The 23297-nt window shown below is 45.0% G+C and overlaps 1 protein-coding gene and 1 pseudogene across 2 annotated transcripts; both read left to right on the top strand.

The window, feature by feature from the left end:
• Positions 1–1509: 1509 nt before the first annotated feature.
• tal2 (T-cell acute lymphocytic leukemia 2) lies at positions 1510–1848 on the top strand (the record flags this gene model as incomplete). Its single annotated transcript, XM_083644487.1, has 1 exon — positions 1510–1848. The coding sequence occupies one exon, from the start codon at positions 1510–1512 to the stop codon at positions 1846–1848; it is 339 nt and encodes a 112-aa protein (XP_083500613.1).
• Positions 1849–7709: 5861 nt separating this feature from the next.
• LOC310784388 (UDP-glucuronosyltransferase 2A2-like) lies at positions 7710–22979 on the top strand (annotated as a pseudogene). The gene is made up of 13 exons (XR_014554071.1): positions 7710–8262; positions 8412–8560; positions 8716–8847; positions 9256–9343; positions 10536–10755; positions 11815–12096; positions 13764–13768; positions 14202–14927; positions 15076–15224; positions 15380–15511; positions 16744–16831; positions 22215–22434; positions 22694–22979. The product of XR_014554071.1 is annotated as a UDP-glucuronosyltransferase 2A2-like (transcript).
• Positions 22980–23297: the final 318 nt, after the last annotated feature.

Below are 23297 nucleotides of genomic sequence, written 5' to 3'. Positions count from 1 at the left end.
ACTCGGGACCCTGGGCTCTCCCCGTTTTTGTCTGTAATTTATGTGTGGCCCTTGGAATGGCTCAACAAGATTACCATAGTCATAACAAAACCCATATTGTTCGACTGTCAATCTGGATATGGTATTTTTACCTTTTGTGGTCCAATCAGGCTGAATTCAATAGTATTGCAGCCCAGCGATATCAAGGTCTTTACCATTGGGGGGGGGGGGGGGGGGGGGTTATCCATGGCTAATGTCAGAGGCATAGAAAGGAACGTGTCCACAGCAGTAAGGGCAGGATCAGAGAGGTAAACGTCTCAGTTTCACCTCAATGGGAATGTATCTGTCACCTTTAGCGCTAACCTTCAAGGATTAAACGAGCAATGAATCATAAAAGCGGCACAAATAGTCGCTTAAAAAGCTGCTGATTGAAGTATCCCGAATACCTTCCAAATTCACATCGAATTACCTCTGAAAATCATTTCAACTGAGAATGTATGCACCATATATAATCATCACACTCCCTGGAGCCTGCCTAGGTTGTTTCTTTGTTTAGAGGATAAAATACACCCTATGGATGGGAGGGGGGGGGGGGGGGCACCTCAGCCTGGTGTTAACAATCACTCTCGAGTTAACACCAGCCCCGCACAATGCCAGCGAGCGGAGGGGCTCAACCACAGCAGCACACGTCACACAATAGGGCTTCAACCCTGCTATAAAATGTGAGATGCGACCATGCGCCAGTCTTCCCCCGTCTCTCCCCCATCCCTCTCTCTCTCTCCCTCTCCCTCTCTTGCTCTCTCGCACACAAGATCTCCGAGCGAGCATGAGAAGACGAGGCTGAGTGGACATTCACACACTGGACTACTGCAGCAGCAGTGGACACTGATGACCTGAGGAGGACAGAGGCTGCAACTGAAATCTCTGCACATTGGTTAGCCCACACACACAGGTGAGGATTTTGTACTATATACTGATTTTATTTTTTTACTTTCAGGCCATGTGTTTTGCTTTGAAAATAACCAACGATATGTAACACAAGGCAAAATGTCATCATGTGGAGATATTGTGTAGCCTACTCTTTACTTGGAGTTGTGTGATGCATAGTGATAATAAATGTTGATGAGAATATATACATTACTGGCTTTGTAATAAGGGAATATCAACATTTTAATAATAATAATCATGTACTAGAACCATTATTTAACCGGGCAAATCACTTATGAATAAATTCGTATTTACAGTGACAGCCTGGCAAGAGCCAAAATACCTCTTGATGGAGAATTAGGGGTAAAGGAGAAAATAAAATAATAGATTAAGAGTAGTAATAATACATAACAGGGAGACAAGATAAGGATAGTAGTTTGCAGAAGGCAACAGAAAAAAAGGACAATACTTGTAGGATTTTGTCACTCATTTCTTAACAGTATGATCGATTTTGATGTGCACACCCACATTGACGCCACAGTTCCCTCCCTATCACAGGCATTCACACTCTGCCTTCTCTCTCCAGCCACCCGCCTCAGCATCATGACCAGGAAGGTGTTCACCAACACCAGGGAGCGCTGGCGCCAGCACAACGTCAACACCGCCTTCGCCGAGCTCCGCAAGCTGATCCCCACCCATCCTCCCGAGAAGAAGCTGAGCAAGAACGAGATCCTGCGCCTGGCCATGCGCTACATCAACTTCCTGGTGCAGCTGCTGGAGAGCCAGGGCGGCCAGCCGGCCAGCCACTCGCCCACCGCTCTGCTCACCTTCCTCAGGGGCAACGTGGAGCGCCTGCACTCCTCCCCGCACGCCTGGGCCCTGACCAGCGACACCGAGGCTCCTTCCCCTGGATCCAGCTGTGACAGCTCCGAGGCCTGGTAGGCTCCCGGCCGCAAAACCTACTTCCAGGGATGGACTCTCTTCGAGGATAAGTTCACCCAAAGATGAGAATTCAGTCATTATCTACTCACCTCCATGCCAATGGAAGGATGGTGAAATTTTTGTAGTCCACAAAACAGTCCTGGGTTTCACATTAAAACACAGTTGCAGCATTCTCCTAAAAACAATTGAAGCGAATGGACTTTCAAACATAAAAAAAACGCAGCACCACCACCACCACCACCACAATAACAACAACAACAGGATGAAAGAAAGAAAAAACACACATAATGGCTCCATACTCCCCCATCTGGCATGAGCCATGTCTCCAGAAGCCCAGAGATGCTGACATATTCATTCTTGAGCTGAAAGTCGCGTTTTCACTTTCACAGTGAAGATTTCAGCTAAAAACAGGGTGTAAATAACATATTTTCAAGTGAAATTGGCATCTCAGGGCTTCTGGAGACTTGTATTACACCAGGCAAGCAGTATGGAGGTATCTTCCTTTTTTTTTTACGTTTGAAAGTTGGACCCCATCACTTCAATTGTTTAGGAGAATTCTGCAACAGTGTGTTGCTGTGAAACTCCACAAATGTCACCCACCCTTCCATCGGTATGAGGGTGAGTAGATGACGACTGCATTTTCATTTTTGGGGCGAACTGTTCCTTTAAACCCTTAATCTGCCCTGGGGTGAAAACCTATCTCGCCCCTTTCCCAAGACTCCATTTTGTCTCTGCGCTTACCACCGAGGCACTTGGTTCTGACCCGTGTCGGTGCAGAGGATACGATGTTGTGTGATGTTTGTGGATTCCGATGGTTCACTCTCAGCTGAAAATGTGGATGCAGCTCCGCCCGGCGCTGATCAGTGTTGAAATATTATTTGCAGGCGAAAATGAATTTGTATTCCGCATGGGTGTGTAAATCTTGGATGTACAGTATTCCCTTCATGTCTTGGTGTTAATATTCCTGGTTGCTGGCCCGGCTGGAACTCATTTAGCTTTGCAATAAGAGGGCGGTTTGCCGAGGAAAAATGGAGGGGGATTAAGGAATTTTCTCATTTCAAGCAATAGTTTCACCAAGGCATTATGAATAGATAACAGATCACCCAATTCACTACAGACTGTCATCGTTTGGAAATAGCCTGGGGCACTTTTTTTTATCGACATGCTGTTTTTCTGAGGAGACTACTGACATTGATTTTTCATTTATCTCTATTTATCATTTATGTTCTTTAGAGAAATCTCTTCTGAGAAAGCATTCTTTAAAGCCTAACACATTGTTTCCCACCCCTTTAATATAACAATGTTCAGTAATTTATTGATTATCCATTTGCGATAGTTATTGGTCTGAGGAATTTCGGCAAAACTGACAATCCTCTTTAAATAATTGTGTGCTTCCTAGAAACAACAGTCTCCTAATTTGAATCTATATTAATTTTGCTCTTTTTGTACAATAAGCATGTCATATAGCCAAAGATCATGAATTGTCTACTGTCAAGAATATTGTTCTAATTACCGTCCGATACCTCTTTTGTAAGTTATTTTTGTTTGCTTGTGAATATACAGTACGTTATTTATTTGAACTATTTATTTAATAAATGATTTCTTAATAAACCACTGTCTGAATCATTTTTCGTATTATGAAAAAGAGGTCACTCTACCTATAGTAGCCTTAGTGTTACAAAACATTTAGAGCTAGCGGATATTCTGTCTTGTTGCACACTCAGTAATGACAATATTAATATTTCACTCTGTATAAGAAACAACTGAGCTGAGGTGAAGAGTAGGCTACAGCTGCTGTGCCTGCCTGTGTGGACAAACTCTTTCTTTCTGCTCAATTGGTCAAGCGACATTCGTCCACTCCAAGTCCTGTGATAACGGTGTGGACACAAGACTGCCCTCTGCTCTCTGTCCACTGACCAGAGGCCAGAGCGAGGTGAGGAGAAAGGAGCAGCTTAACTTGTGAACCCCAGGGTCAAAGGTCACTCTGGAGTCAAACACTGACCACTGAGAAAAATCTAGATGGAGCAAGAGATCCCCCCCCCCATCGACGGCTCAAAGTGTCACTTTGTTAGCGCACACAGATACAGAATCAATGCATCCAATAGTGCGTCCATCAGTTTCATCTAAGGAAATGCTTTTAAATATTGCCAGAAAATACAGCTAAAACAGCTTTGACCAATTCATTCTTACTAGATTCTCATCAGCCATAAACCGTGAAATCTGATTTATGGATGTACAAAACCTTTGCAATCAAATAAATTCAGTGGGAAATACCATCGAATCACCCTAACCAAGAACAACAACAAAAACAGCTGTAAAATCAGCCCTGTTGCCAACGTGTTTTGTTTGTATCCGTCTCACCGTTTGCTGTGATGTCATCAGCAAAGAGCCGTTTACGCCGAGGTCATGTATTTACGTGCCTGATCGCCTATTGTGGCTGTGGAAATGTGTGCCGTTTTCTGCCAATGGGCTGCAGCAGCTAACTGAGCTGAAGAGTAAACAGTGCGTTGGTTTAGGGTTTCGGGGTGCTTTCACCCCGGCAGTTAAATCGGCTAATGGTGTGTAAACGGAGCAGAGGGCAGCTGGACACACTCACTGTGGGAAACGGACAGACGACTCCTTGTAATCCTGCAGCAATACAAAATGAGTCATATTGTACTGGGAGAATGATACGACTGTACGTTACAACCCACTGCTTCTCCTACAATCTCTATTTATAGGGGGTATTTAATTTAGCCCTTGTGCAATTTCATGGTGAATTGCAATAATGCAAAAAAAAAAAAAAAAAGCTCAACGTCCTCCTAGACTTAATATTCTGGTATCATGAGAAGAATATAAAATAGATGGTGTTTTTGGGTGAATGTGGTGGTGTAATTTCTGGCTTGCTTTTGGTGTTTTTGGGTGAACGTGGTGGTGTCATTTCTGGCTTGCTTTTGTCAACAAATTGTGATTTGGGAATTGGCTAGTAGTGCGGCATCATGTGACAGCTTTGGCACCGTGTCGAACTGTGAAATGTTTGTCATTTTGCTGATCACACCTTATTTACAGCAAACATCCAATCTCGGTAGGAGCATTAAACTCTGACCTCAACTTCCAGCAGGATTATTATGAAACTCTGTATTCCAAAATAATAACCGAATCTGTGCGTGCCTCTCATCTCCTCGGCCAAGTATATTTTGCCTGATTGACTATTCTCTCCCAAGTATGTGGAGTAATCGTCTATTGAGAGCACATTTCCTTATCAGCGTCTAGCACACTGTCTGAATCTCTTATCACAATGGGCCAGATCAGTGCAGGCAGCCCCTCGCTCTCCCGGCTGAGGCGCCCATGAAAAAGAATTTCTGGAGCTGGGTGCCAACCGATAGGCCCTGAGCTCTTTATCCCCTTAAAGCCAATTCACACTCTGCATGTTTAAATATTTCAGCTCAACCCCTGCCCTCCCACTCCCATCCTGCACTCCAAGCCCCCCCCCCCCCCCCCCCCCCCTCCTTCGTCTTCTCTCTCTCCTCCCTCTCCTCTCTTCCATCGCTGCAGTCGCCCCTCTCTGTGCGGAGCCGACCTGCAGCCTGGGTGGTGGTGGGTGGTGGGATGCAGGTGCAGGGCTGGTTGGAGGCTGTGGGAGAGGAGGGGAGTCCTCCATTGTTTGGGCTGGACAGCACCCTCTCTCCTCTGGAGCACTCTCTGATGGGGGGGGAGCCCACTGACACTCCCGTATTCTAATCTGATTATGCAAATATCTACTTCAAAAAGCAACACGCTGTAACCCTTAGCCTGTGGTAGAGAGAGAGAGAGAGAGAGAGAGAGAGAGGAAGCATTGACCAGGAAGATTGGCACCAGGGATGGAGAGAGAGAAGGCAGGAAGGGAGGGAGGGAGGAGAGGAAGCACCAATGAGGAAGATTGATACAGGAATGGAGGGTGAGAGAGAGAGAAAGAGAGAGAGAGGAAGAGGGAGAGGAGGCACCGACAAGGAAGATGAGCACCGGGGATAGAGAGCTCTATAAACCAGTGGTTCTCCAATTTTTTCCACATGAGGGACCCCTAAACTGACAAAGATTAGACCACGGACTCCCATTTGATAGGATTTTGTCCCACGGTCCCCCATATGATAATAAGATTGACGCTAGATGTTTTATTACAGAAAGTGTATAAAACCCATGACCAAAATAGACATTGTGTTACTTACGAATGGAATTATAGTGAAAATAAATGACCCCCTTTTTTTGCTGGGGGACCCCCTGGAACCCCCTCAAGGACCCCTGGGGGTCCCCGGACCCCCATTTGAGAACCACTGTGTATAAACTATACCCATGGAGAGAGAAAACAGTCCACCACCCACTGGCAACAAGTTATACGCAGTCACCCTGCATTTCTGTATGCAGCACACACACACCTCATTTACCTATCAATTCTCAGCGGGCCCAAGTTTGTTTACATCGACACATTTCCTCTGTCGCTCGGGGAGGTCTGCGGACACAGCGCACGCTTAACACAGCGTGAATGGCCGCTGCCTCCCTCAACGGGACATTGAACTCAACATTCAAATGCTTATTGTTTTTCCAGACGCTCCTGAGTCCCATGGCAAAAGGAATCTACAATGTTAATGAGGGGGGGGGGCAAAGTGCCAAAAGTAAGATTTAGAGGTGACGTTTCCCAGGAGCAACACAGCCACAATGCTGCTGGTTCCTAAAAAGAAGCTGGGCAGACCCCCACGTATTCACACAGCGCTGACCCCTGTGGCCCCCCGAACCCGCGCTGAAATCAGCTGCCTCATTCCACCGGTACACACTTCTCTCAACAGCACAATGGAGAGGAAGTGTCTACCGGTGGAATGGGGAAGTTTAGCAGAATACTGGGACTTTTGAGATATGCATTAAAAAGCGTATCCCAAACTATTTGCTCTTGAACACACATGCATTCAGAGTGATGCTAAACATGACCACACGTGCACCAAGTAGAAAGTTGCAGCCTTGCTGTGTACCTCTCTCGACCGCCCCCCCCACCAACACACACACACACACACACACACACACACCAAATATGGGTCTGTCTCTCACAAAACACGCCTCCACACACCAGATATGGGTCTGTCTCTCACAAAACACGCCTCCACACACACCAAATATGGGTCTGTCTCTCACAAAACACGCCTCCACACACCAAATATGGGTCTGTCTCTCACAAAACACGCCTCCACACACACCAAATATGGGTCTGTCTCTCACAAAACACGCCTCCACACACCAAATATGGCTCTGTCTCTCACAAACACGCCTCCACACACCAAATATGGCTCTGTCTCTCACAAAAACACGCCTCCACACACCAAATATGGGTCTGTCTCTTACAAAAACACGTCTCGCGAAGGCATGCGGAAGTGTGCCCAGAGGTATTCAGCACTACCTCTTTTGTGCTTCTGTGTATTTCCTACTAGCAGTCAATGCCCACTGCTATGTGCGTTTTGAGGGCAATGTTTGTACCATCGAGGGATTTTCTGTTTGTGGATGTCCAGTGCAGGTTAGATATATTCTGTTTTATGCATAATGTCTGTTGATTTGACCTTGCCTTTCACCTCCAAACACTAAGCGTGGGTCCTTTATCTCGTGTTACATACATACTTTGTTGAGTTAATCATTATTTGGATGAGCAGCTTTGAAAAACTCAGGCCACAACAGGTTTTCCCCTGACAGTCACCATGAAGCCGTGTCAGAGCCTGTCTGTGTTCGCGCTGCTGCTGCTCTGTACGGCAGGGAGTGGAAACGGTGGCAACGTTTTGGTGTGGTACACCGAGGGCAGCCACTGGATCAACCTCAAGCCGGTGCTGGAGACGCTGGTCGACAGGGGGCACCAGGTCACGGTCCTGGTCCCGAGCACCTCCGTCTTTATGAAGGCCAGCGAGCCTTCGCGCTTCCGCTACGAACCCTTCGATGTCTCCATCACGAGGGAGGCCATGGAAGCGTTCTTTGAGGAGTTCATTCACGTCTTCATGTACGAGATGGATCACATGAACTACCTGCAGATGTCCTTCAGATTCCTGGATTTGATGAAGAGAAACTTGGAGGTCCAGCTGCAGCTCCTGGACGGCCTGGTGACGTCGGACACCGTCATGATTAAGCTGAAGGAAGCCAAGTTTGACCTTGTGTTGGCTGACCCCGTCTTCGTCGGCAGCGACCTACTGGCAGAGATACTGGATGTTCCCCTGGTCTTCACAACACGTCCCTCCCTTGCCCACACTTGGGAGAGGCTGTGCGGTCAGCTCCCCGCTCCGCCTTCCTACGTCCCTGGTGTCATGAGCAAACTGACGGACGAAATGAACTTCACAGATAGACTGTGGAACTTCTTCTTCTACGCTTCTCAGGACATGACAGCTTATTATCTTTGGAATGATGTAGATAAATACTACAGTGACTTCAAAGGTGAGCATCTGTATTTGGGGCCCATGTGTTTCTGTGTTTGTTTCATTGCTTTGGATTCTTCACTATGCCATTCTATCAAAGATCTATCATATCATCGTTCACCATCATCTCACACAAAACTTGATTGTCATCCATTTGCTTTGGGACAGGGAAACCCATCAGTTTCTGTGAGATGATGGGCAGAGCAGACATCTGGTTGATGCGAACCTACTGGGACTTTGACTTCCCTCGTCCTTTCCTCCCCAACTTCAAGTTTGTTGGTGGAATCCACTGCAGACCAGCCAGGTCCTTACCAGAGGTCTGGATATCTCCACCATTTATAACCCTATTCATCTCCACAGTATTCTTGGCTTATGCAACCAAGAGGACAAAGAGGACAAGCAGAGACTTTATCACATAAAGTCAAAGAAAATGTTGCTGGTTTGCGTTTGTTTGAATCTGTTCTTCTTCCAGGATATGGAAGAGTTTGTGCAAAGTTCTGGAGATGCTGGCATCGTGGTCTTCTCTCTGGGGTCTCTCATCACTAACATCACCACAGAGAAGGGGGACATGATTGCCTCGGCCCTTGCTCAGATCCCACAAAAGGTCAGAGGTCAACCTTGTTTTTTAAGGCTCATCTGCTGGTTCTGAACTTCGGTTAAAGTCACAATGAAGAGGCATTTTTAGAGCATTTAATGCGGTGAAGGATCATTCAAAATTGGATATCAGTTAGGGAGAAGAAAGGCAGTTTTATTTAGTTTTATTTGATGGGAATGGTGGATGGGGCGGAATTGTTATCAGATGGCATTTGGAATATTTATGTCTGCCTCTAATGGGAGTTTGACATAAAAACAAGAACGTAGTAATGTACATGTTTAGTATTTATTGTTGCATAGGTGTAACTTTAAATCCTGTCTCCAGCAGATTAATAATGCCTTATAGAGCAGGATTTCTACAGTGTGTAGATCTACACACTATGTGAAAGTCTAAATGTGTTTTACTCACTTTTAACAGGTGCTTTGGAGATACAAAGGAGAAAAACCAAAGACTCTGGGTGCCAACACCAGAATATACGACTGGATCCCTCAGAATGACCTGCTGGGTACATAAGGCTTTGGTCAAAACTATTGTAATGGACAGGCCTTCAAAAGTTATCCTGCTGATTGTTACTTTCAAAATTACGGTAGATGATTTTTTTTATTGTTAAAACAGACTGTAGGAAAGTCTGAGAAACAGAAATTCTGAGAAAACACATTATTTTTTAAATGTTTGTATATTCAGAGAAAGTTGACTGAACAGGCACTGCTTGAATAGGACAAATGATGATGAAGTCTCATTGTTGAGCGAGTGGAGACTGTTGCTGCCCAGTTTAGCCCGGGCCTGTCTAGTATTTGTTCTGGCAACGTTCCACTCACAAACCTCAGCCAATGCTCAAATACAGATTGGAGTGTTGTCATACAATGCTGACAAATTGCATACTCTTAAAGGAACAGTTCACCCAAAACTGAAAATTATTTCATCATCTCCTCCCCCTGATGCCAGTTGAAACACAGGTGACGTTTGTCCATATACTGTAACACACAGGGAGGTTGCCAGCACAACTCCATAGCAGCGTTCTCCAAAACAACTGAAGTCAGTGGGGACCAGTGTAAACCATTACACCAGTTCACTGGACCAGTGTAAACCATTACATCAGTTCACTGAAGTCAGTGGGGACCAGTGTAAACCATTACACCAGTTCACTGGACCAGTGTAAACCATTACACCAGTTCACTGAAGTCAGTGGGGACCAGTGTAAACCATTACACCAGTTCAACTGAAGTCAGTGGGGACCAGTGTAAACCATTACACCAGTTCCCAAAGACCTCTATTCACACCATCATTTAGTGCAAATCATACAGCTGTTTGATTTTGCAACAAATAATGATGTATATGTCTTTCTATTCACAGTGTGATTGTGTAGATGTTTTGGTTTTGGAACTCTAAAGAACTAGGTCCCCATTGACTTCAGCTGGTTTGGAGAAGGCTGCTATGGAGTTGTGCTGGCAACTCTGTTGTGGACAAACTTCACCTGTGTTTCAACTGGCAAGGGGGGAGGGAGTAGAATAGATGATGAAATAATTTTGAGTTTTGGGTGAACTGTTCCTTTAGGAGTGTGCAATTTGTCAGCATTGTATGAGCACCAACTGTATATATTGACAGAATTGTGATTATTGGGTCAACTATTAAACAACATCCTGTCTTGAGTGAAGGGGAGAATGTAACGTATGTTTGATGTGTTTTGGCCCCATCAGGTCACCCCAAGACCAGAGCGTTCATCACCCATGGTGGCACAAATGGGATCTATGAAGCCATCTACCATGGCGTTCCCATGGTGGGCATCCCCATGTTCGCTGACCAGCCGGACAACTTGGTCCATATGAAGGCTAAGGGTGCTGCGCTCATCATGGACTTCAACTTCATGCAGACACAGGATCTTACAGATGCGCTCAATGCTGTCATCAACGAGCCATCGTAAGTTGAGCTAAATCTAATTTAGGTCATTTAGACTTTTTTTTCCCCCGTGGCATTTTGATTTGATTAGAGTTCACAGTAAAACTAGACAAGAAAGACGGGAGGATAGAGAAGGGGGGGTAACATGCAACAAAGCTCCCAGGCCAAATTCAAACCCAGGATGCCACATGTCACATGGTTTACATCTGAGCCAGCAGGGAGATAAAAATCCTGGATATCATTATTCCTCATTAGAATATGGCATTCCTGTTTGAGATATTTGAGTTGAAAATTCTGGCCAAGCGTGGAATCCTAAAAACTCTCTCCATTGTCGGTAGAGAAAAGAAAACAACAATCAAAACTGTAATTGTATCTTGCTTTCTTTATCTTGTGTGTGTCTGTGTGTGTGTGGGGGGGGGGGGGGGGGATTTTTGTCTGCTCCCTGATCGCAAAGTCGTTACTGACCAAGACCCACAGAGAGATCTGCAGCATGCAGTAGTGTATCAGCGGAAGAACTCTCAGGGGTCTGGCAGAGACTATGGTTACCCTGCCTTTTAGACAAGGTCAATAGGGGCTGTAGCTATAGGATATGAAGGTGGTAGCGAGTCGGGATTCGAGGGGTTGGTAGGGGGGACTAGGGGGATATGGGTGGTGGGGGTGGAGGAAGTGGGGGGGCTAGGGAAAAGGGACCGCAGCTAGGGATAGGAAGGTGGTAGAGTCGGGATTCAAGGGGTGGGGGAGGGATTTTTGTCTTTTTTTCCCATGGCGTTGGGCCATTGGCCCCGCCGGGGACAGAAGATGGGAAAGTCACTCACGGACGTTTAGTGAGTTTAGGGAATAGGGGCCGTAGCTATAGGGATAGGAAGTCGGGGTTTGATGGGTGGGGTAGGGGCAGTGACTAGGGGGATGTGGGTAGTGCCATAAAGCTGAATGCACCAATAAGCTGTGGGGTTAAAGGTTAGCGCTCATTATTACACATTAGTCAGGAGAGACAGGACATGTGGGGAGAGAGAGGGGGGACATGACATGTGAGACAAAGGTTCCAGTCCATTTCCCGTCACTACATCACTTTGTTTCCAGGTACAAGGAGAACGCCCTGCGGCTGTCCACCATCCACCATGACAGGCCCATCAGCCCTCTGGACGAAGCCGTGTTCTGGATCGAGTACACCATGAGAAACAACTGAGCCAAGCACCTGAGGGTGCAGGCCCACGAGCTCACCTGGTACCAGTACCACAGCCTGGACGTCTTCGCCTTCTTCCTCACCGTCGCTCTGCTCCTCATCCTCCTCTTCATCAAGAGCTGCAGCTTCTGCGTCCGGAGGTGCTGCGGCACAAAGGGAAGGGCAAAGGACAAGGCAGAGTGATTGACTGGCTCAATTGTGTCGGAGAACTGTTAAGAAAAGGATTAAGAGAAATAGTTTACAGTGTGTTCTCTAGAAACTCCAGTCAGTGTAGTTTGCATATTTGAGGGGGGAGGAGCTACACGGATTTCTGTCCACTTTTAAAGTTCTTTATATTGACTAGTGTGTGATATCACTATAAACTCTAAGCACTCTGATACACTATACACTCTAGTCTAAGCAATATGACCATATTCAGCTGGATGAAGATTTAATGTGTGGCTGTATTAGACACATGCCATATATTTGTTTTTCTATGTTGTTGACGTTCACTATTTTTTGTTTTGCTTGTTTATTCCAGTAATGCTTTATATCACTGATATGATATGATTACAATTGCCAAAAGGTGCACACTTAATGGTTTCCTAATTTGCATAATTGCACATACCTGATGCCAATTCAGTTGGCATTAAGGCAGTGATTGGCTGGTTGAAATGAAATAAGAAGTCACACAAAAGGATTTCATTCTGTGCTTTTAATTTGAAAATATGAATGATTTCCTCTACCCATCCACAGGCATGGAAAAATGGAATCAAAATTATTCAGTCAATATAATTCGATCAAGTGATGCAATCCACACTAAAAATATATAGGCACAAGCTGGTCCAAGCACAATTTGATAAGAAATATAGATAAAATATTATAGAAAGTAGAAAGACACAAAAACTGACATGTTGTGTTGGTCAGACGACGATCGTGCATCGCCCTTGCATACTGCGGGGTCCATATTGATGTTATGGAGGAAACCTCAGGGGAGCACGGGGAGAACATGCAAACTCCACACAGAAAGGCCCTTTTCGGGGGCACGGTGGAACAGTGGTAGCACTGTCGCCTCACAGCTAGAAGGTCCTGGGTTCGATTCCCACCGGGGACACTGTGAGCGATGAAGGAGTACGTGCCCGTCCGCATGTCCTCGAGTGCCCACTGCTCGGGTGGGGTCGTCAAAAAGTTCCTTTCTGTGTGGAGTTTGCATGTTCTCCCCATGCCCCCTGGGGGTTACCAAAACATGCAATATCCTGGTGGTTCGGGGCGCCTGTTCGGAGGGAGGAGAACTCGTTGGAATAGCGTGATCCTCCCACATGCTATGTCCTACCGGTGACGCTTCCCCTGTCAGGTGAAAAGAAGCAGCTGGCTACTGCCCATGTCTCGGAGGAAGCATGGAGCCAGGGTGGAGCAGCACCCAGGATAAATAAATTAAAATTAGCACTAATAGGGGATAAAAATTGGATAAAAAATTGGGGGGGAAAGAAAGGCCCTTTTCACGACATAGCCCACCTGGGCGCTAGGAAACGAAGACATGGGGAGACATATACCCCCAGACAGTATACATGCTGGCATGGTGTATGCTAGCAGTTGGCAAGGCATGCAAGCACAGTATACAGTATCTAAGAATGCCCACATTTATGGACTGATCGTGGCAATTATTTGTATCTACATCAAACACATTATGCATGTTTTTACATCTGTTGGGGAACTATTTTTGTCTATGTCTATATGTCTGTCCCCGCTGGCCAGCCTGCCAGCACAGAGTCCATACAGGTTGGTCATGCAGAGAACGCAACAGACATGGTTCACTATCCTTACACAACAGATCTGTAACATGAGGGATTGTTCTGTGTGTCTCCAGTGCAGGTTAGAGTTTCAGATTGATTCATACTGTCTGTTGACTGTACCTTATGTAACCCAGGTCATAAGGTTATTTAATTAGGCTACAAATCCCTTTTAATATGGTTATTTAATTAGGCTACAGCTCCCTTTTACTATTGAAAGAAACTGGCTATAGACATGTTATTAAATAAATAGATATATAAATAAATTCATGAAGTTGTACAATTAGGCTGCTCATTGACACATAATAACATGCATTATCGAATTGTGACCTGGTCAGAAAGGGTTAACAACAAGGGTTACACTTACCTCTCACCTCCAAACACTAAGGGGTGGGTCCTTTATCTCGTGTTATATACTCAGAAAGCGCAAAAAGTCAGAGTTCAACTTTGTTAATCATTATTTGGATGAGCACCTTTGAAAAAGACTCAGGCCACAACAGGTTTTCCCCTGACAGTCACCATGAAGCTGTGTCAGAGCCTGTCTGTGTGCACACTGCTGCTGCTCTGTACGGCAGGGAGTGGAAACGGTGGGAACGTTTTGGTGTGGTACACCGAGGGCAGCCACTGGATCAACCTCAAGCCGGTGCTGGAGACGCTGGTCGACAGGGGGCACCAGGTCACGGTCCTGGTCCCCAGCACCTCCATGTTCATGAACGCCAGCGAGCCTTCGCGCTTCCGCTACGAACCCTTCAACGTCTCCATCACGATGGAGGTCATGGAAGCGTTCCTTGAGGATTTCTTTCACTTCTTCATGTACGAGATGGATCACATGAACTATCTCCAGCTCTACATCAGATACATGGATTTGATGAAGAGAGACTTGCAGTTCGCTCTGCAGTACCTGGATGGCCTGTTGAAGTCAGACACTGTCATGGCGAGGCTGAAGGAAGCCAAGTTTGACCTTATGTTGGCTGACCCCATCTTCGTCGGCAGTGAGCTGGTGGCAGAGCTATTGGACGTTCCCCTGGTCTTCACCCTGCGCTTCTCCATAGCCCACACCTGGGAGAGGCTGTGCGGTCAGCTCCCCGCTCCGCCTTCCTATGTCCCCGGTGCCATGAGCAAACTGACAGACAAAATGAACTTCACAGATAGACTGTGGAACTTTTTGTTCTATGCTTCTCAGGACATGATATCTTATAATCTTTGGAATGATATGGATAAATACTACAGCGACTTCAAAGGTGAGCATCTCAGCTATTTGTGGGCAATGTGCCATGTCCTGTTCTGTTTCATTGCTTTGGATTCTTCACTATGCTTTACATCAAATATCTATCATCATTCACCATCATTTCCCACAAAACCTATTGTCATCCATTTGCTTTGTGACAGGGAAACCCACCAGTGTCTGTGAGATGATGGGCAGAGCAGACATCTGGTTGATACGAACCTACTGGGACTTTGACTTCCCTCGTCCTTTCCTCCCCAACTTCAAGTTTGTTGGTGGAATCCACTGCAGACCAGCCAAGTCCTTACCAGAGGTCTGGATATCTCCACCATTTATAACCCTATTCATCTCCACAGTATTCTTGGCTTACGCAACCAAGAGGACAAAGAGGACAAGCCGAGACTTTATCACATAAAGTCAAAGAAAATGTTGCTGGTTTGCGTTTGTTTGAATCTGTTCTTCTTCCAGGATATGGAAGAGTTTGTGCAGAGTTCTGGAGATGCTGGCATCGTGGTCTTCACTCTGGGGTCCTTCATCACTAACATCACCACAGAGAAGGGGGACATGATTGCGTCGGCCCTTGCTCAGATCCCACAAAAGGTGAGGTCAGCCTTCAACAGTTGAGTAGAATGGACTTGAATGATGATCTAAAATAATAATAATAATAATATATATTATTATTATTATTTATATAATAATAATTATTAGTAAAATTATTTTAGATAATCACTGAAGTCCATTCTAGTCGGCTATATTATATATATATATATATATATATATATATATATATATATATATATATATATATATATATATATATATACGGTATATATATATATATATACGGTATATATATATATATATATATATATATTAGGGCTGTGGCGATTCACTTAGCTCCCGATTCGATACTATCACGATACTTGGGTGCCGATTCGATATATATTGCGATTCTTAAGTATTGCGATTCTACGATTATTGCGATTCGATATTACGATTTATTGCGATTTTTGTTTCTTTTTTTCTTTTCTTTTTTCAGTTTGTTTGCTTTTTACACTAGATTAGAACATGGGAAAAGTTGAATCATACACTAGAGACTGTATATTATATCATGAGTAGGGCTGGGCGATATAGTTAAAAACAAGGGCGGACTGGGATCATAATTCAGGCCGGGCATTAGATACCAAGCAGGTCAGGCCGATATGGGCCGACGCGCGTGAAATTTGTCCGTTTGAAGCCCAATTTGGGCCAAGTCCAATTTTACAATGAGATGCACCCACTTTAACCCTGAAGTGTAATTATTACTTCGGACTAACTAATAAAGTAATAAAACCACTAGTAAACCAGTAGGCGGCACCTGGCCTGCTGTTCAGTGAGTGGCCTGACTGCGGGCACCCAAAAAAAAAAAAAAAAAAAAAAAAAAAAAATTGCGATTATCGATTCTGGAATAAAAGATCGATTCAAAAAATCGTGACATTAAAAATTGCGATACTTAAGTGAATCGATTTTTCCCCCCACCCTTAATATATATATATATATATATAGGTTGGGATGCCTCTGTAAAAGTAATGGGACTTTGATATAAAAACAAGAAAATAGAAATGTACATGTTTAGTATTTATTGTTGCATAGGTGTAGGCTTACTGGTATATTAATATTATGATATGGGAAATTAGCCAACAAGGTGACAAAGTCAGTTTTCATTTCATTGTACCGGTAACTTTAAATCCTGTCTCCATCAGATTAATAATGCCGTATAGAGCAGGATTTCTACAGTGTGTAGATCTACACACTATGTGAAAGTCTAAATGTGTTTTACTCACTTTTAACAGGTGCTTTGGAGATACAAAGGAGAAAAACCAAAGACTCTGGGTGCCAACACCAGAATATACGACTGGATCCCTCAGAATGACCTGCTGGGTACATAAAGCTTTGGTCAAAACTATTGTAATGGACAGGCCTTCAAAAGTTATCCTGCTGATTGGTACTTTTAAAATGAGGGAGGATATTTTACCACATTAGATTTTGTCCATTATTGAAACAGAAACAGAGTAGGAGAAAACAGATGAAACAACATTGGTCCTCAGAATTGGTCTTTTGCCAGCAGAGACTATTGTTTTTAAACGTTTATTTATTCAGGGAACTGAACAGGCAGGTGGGGGGATTCTCTATCCTAGCTCATACAGAAGCCCTCCTCTCGCCTCAAGAGGAGCGCCGTCTTACAATGGAGTCATACGCCAAAGTACTTGCCATGCATGCCATTTGCTAAATAAAGTATCTTGTTAAACCTACTGACCGGTCTCTCATGATTGAAGTGAGGTTTCAACCAAATTTCAATCAGGAAGGCCGCCATATTCACATTACCTGATCAGCCCGTGACGTCAGTCAAGCCCAAGCGTGACGTCAGTCATGACGTCAGTTGATCCCGTCCAGTATGACGTCAGTTGTGACGTCAGTCGTCACGTCAGTCCATCCTAGTACATATAGCAAGGGTCCTACTACGTCACCCCCCCACCTCTGGCGGATCATAGCAGCAGTTGGCATCACGGCTGCCCGTTCCCCCCAGACCATACTCAAAAGTAGGGCTGTGGCGATTCACTTATCTCCCGATTCGATACTATCACGATACTTGGGTGCCGATTCGATATATATTGCGATTCTTAAGTATTGCGATTCTACGATTATTGCGATTCGATATTACGATTTTTGTTTCTTTTCTTTTTTCAGTTTGTTTGCTTTTTACACTAGATTAGAACATGGGAAAAGTTGAATCATACACTAGAGACTGTATATTATATCATGAGTAGGGCTGGGCGATATAGTTAAAAACAGGGGCGGACTGGGATCATAACTCAGGCCGGGCATTAGATACCAAGCAGGCCAGGCCGATATGGGCCGACGCGCGTGAAATTTGTCCGTTTGAAGCCCAATTTGGGCCAAGTCCAATTTTACAATGAGATGCACCCACTTTAACCCTGAAGTGTAATTATTACTTCGGACTAACTAATAAAGTAATAAAACCACTAGTAAACCAATAGGCGGCGCCTGGCCTGCTGTTCAGTGAGTGGCCTGATTTTTTCTTTTTTTGCGATTATCGATTCTGGAATAAAAGATCGATTAAAAAAATCGTGACATTAAAAATCGCGATACTTAAGTTAATCGATTTTTTCCCCCACCCCTACTCAAAAGCTGTTGTTTCACCCCACCCACCTCCCCAGTCTACGACCAACGAGTCTTGACTCCTGAAGAATCCCCCACGGGGGAAGATTCAGTAACACTTTACAATACTGGTGCACACATGTGCATGAATTGATGGTTAACTCATGATGAATTAAGCCATTAATTGATGCTTACCGCATCATAAACTAATGAAAGGTATGTTTGATGAACACACTGAGTCGTATATGAATTACTATGAATTAAGTAGGCTATGCCTATATCATCATGGATTAATTCCTCATCAACACCTAGTATTAATTGGGGGGTACGGTGGTGCAGTGGTAAGCGCTGTCGCCTCACAGCTCGAAGGTCCTGGGTTCGATTCCCACCTGGGATGCTGTGAACGCTGAAGGAATGCGTACCCGTCCGCATGTCCTTGAGTGCCCACCGCCCGTGTGGAGTTTGCATGTTCTCCCCGTGCCTCCCGGGGGTTTCCCTCATATAGGAACCCCCTTCACCAAAACATGCAATATCCTGGTTGCTAATGTGGTTCCTCCTCTGGTCGTTAAGGGTGCCTGTTCGGAGGGAGGGGAACTGGTTGGAATAACGTGAACCTCCCACGTGCTATGTCCTACCGGTGAAGCTTCCCCTGTCAGGTGAAAAGAAGCGGCTGGCTAACTGCCCATGTCTCGGAGGAAGCATGGAGCCAGTTTCGGCTCTCCCCAGATCGGCAGAGGGTGGAGTAGCAACCAGGATAAATAAATTAAAATTAGCACTAATGGACCATGTGACCGGTGTTTTGTGCCTATCTTACCGGGTGTCTAAATGCACGACCCAGGCCAGCTACCCCCTACCACCACCCATCCACCACCCAGGCTAAGAGCCTCTCTCCCGGCCACCAGACACCCAGGACAGCCCCCCTCTACCACGCAACCACTACCCAGCCCAGGTGCCTCTCTCCCGGCCCGACACCCAGGGCAGCCCCCCTACCACCACCCAACCCCCACCCGCCCTGCCCCTCACCTTGCCTGGGTCCCACACCTCCGGCCGAGACCCCCTCCAGAACCTCTTAGCCGGGTACGGCTATTTCAGCAGCTGTAGCTATCATTCTGATGTTGCTGCTCTGATATAGGCTATGCGTGTAGTAGCCCAACTTGGTAGCTCCTACTAGCCCCGAACCAGACCAACTCAAACCCATTCTCTGACGTTCACTGTGCATCTCTCCAACAGACCTCAAACACTGGATGTATGGCTTGTAGGCTCTATATGCCAAGAACCACATATGTATGAGTTAAGTGTTGTGCCTCACAAAGTGACTATTATACTTATGTATTAATTCATAGTTATGTGCCACAGATAGTAAAGTCACGACATACGTATGTATTAATTAATAGTTGTGTGCCACAGATAGTAAAGTCACGACATACTTATGTATTAATTAATAGTTGTGTGCCACAGAAAGTAAAGTCACGACAATGATATCCTCACAAATCATTAGCTAATGCAGATGCTGATCATGAAATCACTTTTAGATAGTATAGCAACAAAAATGCATGCATTCCAGTCACTTGAGAACCAATTTAAAATATATATTTATCAGTGAAGACCATCATTGGAGTTATAAAAGCATGTTTATTTATCAAGTTTGTGAACATGTCCCCAAACTCTTTCCTGGAGCAAGGACTCGCTTTCCGGTGCTCCTGAGTTTTGTGAGTCTCCTCTAACGGGTGAAGTGTGAGGGCCTATCCCCTCTCCTCTGCATCGCCCACGTTGCTCTCTCCAGCGGGTCCTCCTCCAACTTCCAGCTCTGGTCCTTCTTTTTCACTTGTGTTGCTCTTCAGTTCCCGAACCAACGTGACTGTAGCGACACGTCTCCACGCACACACAACAAACGCCACGGATCAACCCAAGCTAGCTAAGTTGCTAATGCTAAATTGCTACCGCTAGCTACCTGAAACTCTAACAAACCCGCTCGTTCCTCTTGCGATTGGTATCCATCCAACACTGCCACCACTGTGACCGACTCTTTAGGCTTTGCAGTTTGCACTCTTCGTAGAATAAAAACACGGAGGCTGCCTTTGATGTTGGGGCTGCTAGACCACGAGAATAAGTGTCAAGAAAGACATGGCACACAAACAATTACTTCCGTTGCCTGCCATCAAAAATAAAAGCACGCAGAGCTCAGTACTGCGTAGCTGGTTACAACATGAATTTTGACTTTTATTCTGAAAGTCTTGGCCGGAAACCATATGTTTTCTCGTGGCTACCTTGACAGTGGCCCAGGCCTCTGGTAATCCAAAATAGACCAGAGAGGCTAATAGCGTACACGCTCAGTGCGCTTTTAGCCTCTCTGGTCTATTTCAGATTACCAGGGGCACAAAGTCCCAAAGATACATGCAGCGGATGCCAGACTGGCCAAGCCCATGGGCAAGCCTCTTTTAGGCTACTGTCAGTTTGAGTTTACCTGGTGCGCACCAAGCATCAATCACTCGATCAGCCTGAACCACGAGAGGAACCTCCATAAAATAGCGTACACTACACTAGTAACAAGTCATCAGAATGATACTGATAGACTACAGCACAGCTGCTGAAATAGCCGTAGCCGGCCGGGGTGCGCATACCCCCACAACCCAGTTAGCGAGGTGCCCATACACACACGCTTCCCAGTCATACATAGCACCAGTGTCCCCGCCAGGCCACCACCACTGACAAACTACCGTAAACAGCAGATGCGACTCCGCTGCACCCCGAACGCCTCTCTTTACAGCCAGCTAGGCACCGGTCAAAAGAGAGCTCTCTTTCCCCGAAGTAGAGTATGTTTTCCCCGTTCTCCTGGGTAGCGGATCCCGTCTTCGTTATGCAACAGGGGAAACTCACTCGATTTCCGGGTTGCAGGCGACTGGAAGTTAATAGTGGTAATTAACACATTAATTACGGTATTAATTAATACTAGGTGCTAGGGGTGTCACGATACACTAATTTCACGATACGATACATGATATTGGGTTCACGATAAAGATACGATACGATATTTTAACAATATTCTTTTTAACAAAAGTAAATAATTTTTATGTATTTATTAATCATTTATTTAACCATGTGAGTCCCGTTGAAATCGAAACCTCTTTTCAAGGGAGCCCTGGGAAAATACTGGAAAAATAGTCTTTCATTTGAAATACACAAAATACAAAACAAATGCTGTTTTTGGAAATTGTTATTATAATAACTATAAAACAACATGGAAGATAATGCTTCTCTTGCAATAGAATGTGTCACACTGTCACAAACTAAATATTTGTTGCATGGTGAAAGAAAAATAAAGTATACAATCTATTTCTTAAATAACTCATGCTCAATAGTCCCTAAACTTATGTAATCTTATGTACCCCTTGAGCTGTTTTGCCATGCCAGTAGTAGTCTACCCCCTCACTCATGCGTGTTGATTCTGCTAAATTTGTTCTATTATTATTCAGGAGCAAAAAAAAATAAAAAAAATAACGATATAATTTTTTTCTGACGATACGCATATCGTGACGTTTCGATATCGCGATATATCGTGCGACAAAATATCGTGACACCCTTACTAGGTGCTGATGATGAATTAATCCATGATGATATAGCCATAGCCTACTTAATTAATAGTAATTCATATATGACTCAGTCTGTTCATCAAACATACCTTTCATTACCGTAGTTGATGATGTGGTAAGCATCAATGAATGCGTTAATTCATTATGAGTTAAGCTAGCATCAATTCATGCACATGTGTGCACCATAATTGTAAAGTGTGTTACCGAAGATTCTCTATCCTAGCTCATGCAGAAGCCCTCCTCTCGCCTCAAGAGGAGCGCCATCTTACAATGGAGTCATAGGTCCACTGAGTAGCTTGAATTGGACAAATGATGGAGTGCCTTGCTAAAGGGCATCTAAAACATTCATTGTTGAGTGAGTGGAGACTCTTGCTGGCCGGTTTTATTCCAAGCCTGTCTAAGATTTGATCTGGCAACCTTCCTCTCAAGTCTCAGCCAATGCTCAATATATACAGTTGGGAGTGTTGTCATACAATGGTGACAAATTAAACAACATCCTGTCTTGAGTGGAGGGGAGAATGTAACGTATGTTTCATGTGTTTTGGCCCCATCAGGTCACCCCAAGACCAGAGCGTTCATCACCCATGGCGGCACAAATGGGATCTATGAAGCCATCTACCACGGCGTTCCCATGGTGGGCATCCCCATGTTCCTTGACCAGCCAGACAACATGGTCCATATGAAGGCTAAGGGTGCTGCGCTCATCATGGACTTCAACTTCATGCAGACACAGGATCTTACAGATGCGGTCAATGCTGTCATCAACGAGCCATCGTAAGTTGAGCTAAATCTAATTTAGGTCATTTTTTCTGACATTTTTCCTCATTAGAATAGAATATGGCGTTCCTGGCGTTTGAGGTATTTGAGATGAAAAATTCTGGCATGTGTGGGATCCTGAAAACTCCCTCCATTGTTGGTAAAGAAAAGAAAACAATCAAAACTGATCTTTTTTTTAGCATTGCATTTCCATGGTACACCCCAGTATTTTGCATATTAATTCATATTTCCCGTCACTACATCGCTTTGTTTCCAGGTACAAGGAGAACGCCCTGCGGCTGTCCACCATCCACCATGACAGGCCCATCAGCCCTCTGGACGAAGCCGTGTTCTGGATCGAGTACACCATGAGAAACAACGGAGCCAAGCACCTGAGGGTGCAGGCCCACGAGCTCACCTGGTACCAGTACCACAGCCTGGATGTCTTCGCCTTCTTCCTCACCGTCGCTCTGCTCCTCATCCTCCTCTTCATCAAGAGCTGCAGCTTCTGCGTCCGGAGGTGCTGCGGCACAAAGGGAAGGGCAAAGCGCAAGGCGGAGTGATTGACTGGCTCAATTGTGTCGGAGAACTGTTAAGAAAAGGATTAAGAGAAATAGTTTACAGTGTGTTCTCTAGAAACTCCAGTCAGTGTAGTTTGCATATTTGAGGGGGGAGGAGCTACACGGATTTCTGTCCACTTTTAAAGTTCTTTATAGTGACTAGTGTGTGATATCACTATAAACTCTAAGCACTCTGATACACTATACACTCTAGTCTAAGCAATATGACCATATTCAGCTGGATGAAGATTTAATGTGTGCCTGTATTAGACACATGCCATATATTTGTTTTTCGATGTTGTTGACGTTCAGTATTTTTTT

This window comes from Poromitra crassiceps (assembly GCF_964638095.1).
Source record: "Poromitra crassiceps genome assembly, chromosome: 10".
Classification (NCBI taxonomy): domain Eukaryota; kingdom Metazoa; phylum Chordata; class Actinopteri; order Beryciformes; family Melamphaidae; genus Poromitra; species Poromitra crassiceps.
This window is presented reverse-complemented; position numbering and strand designations above follow the sequence as displayed.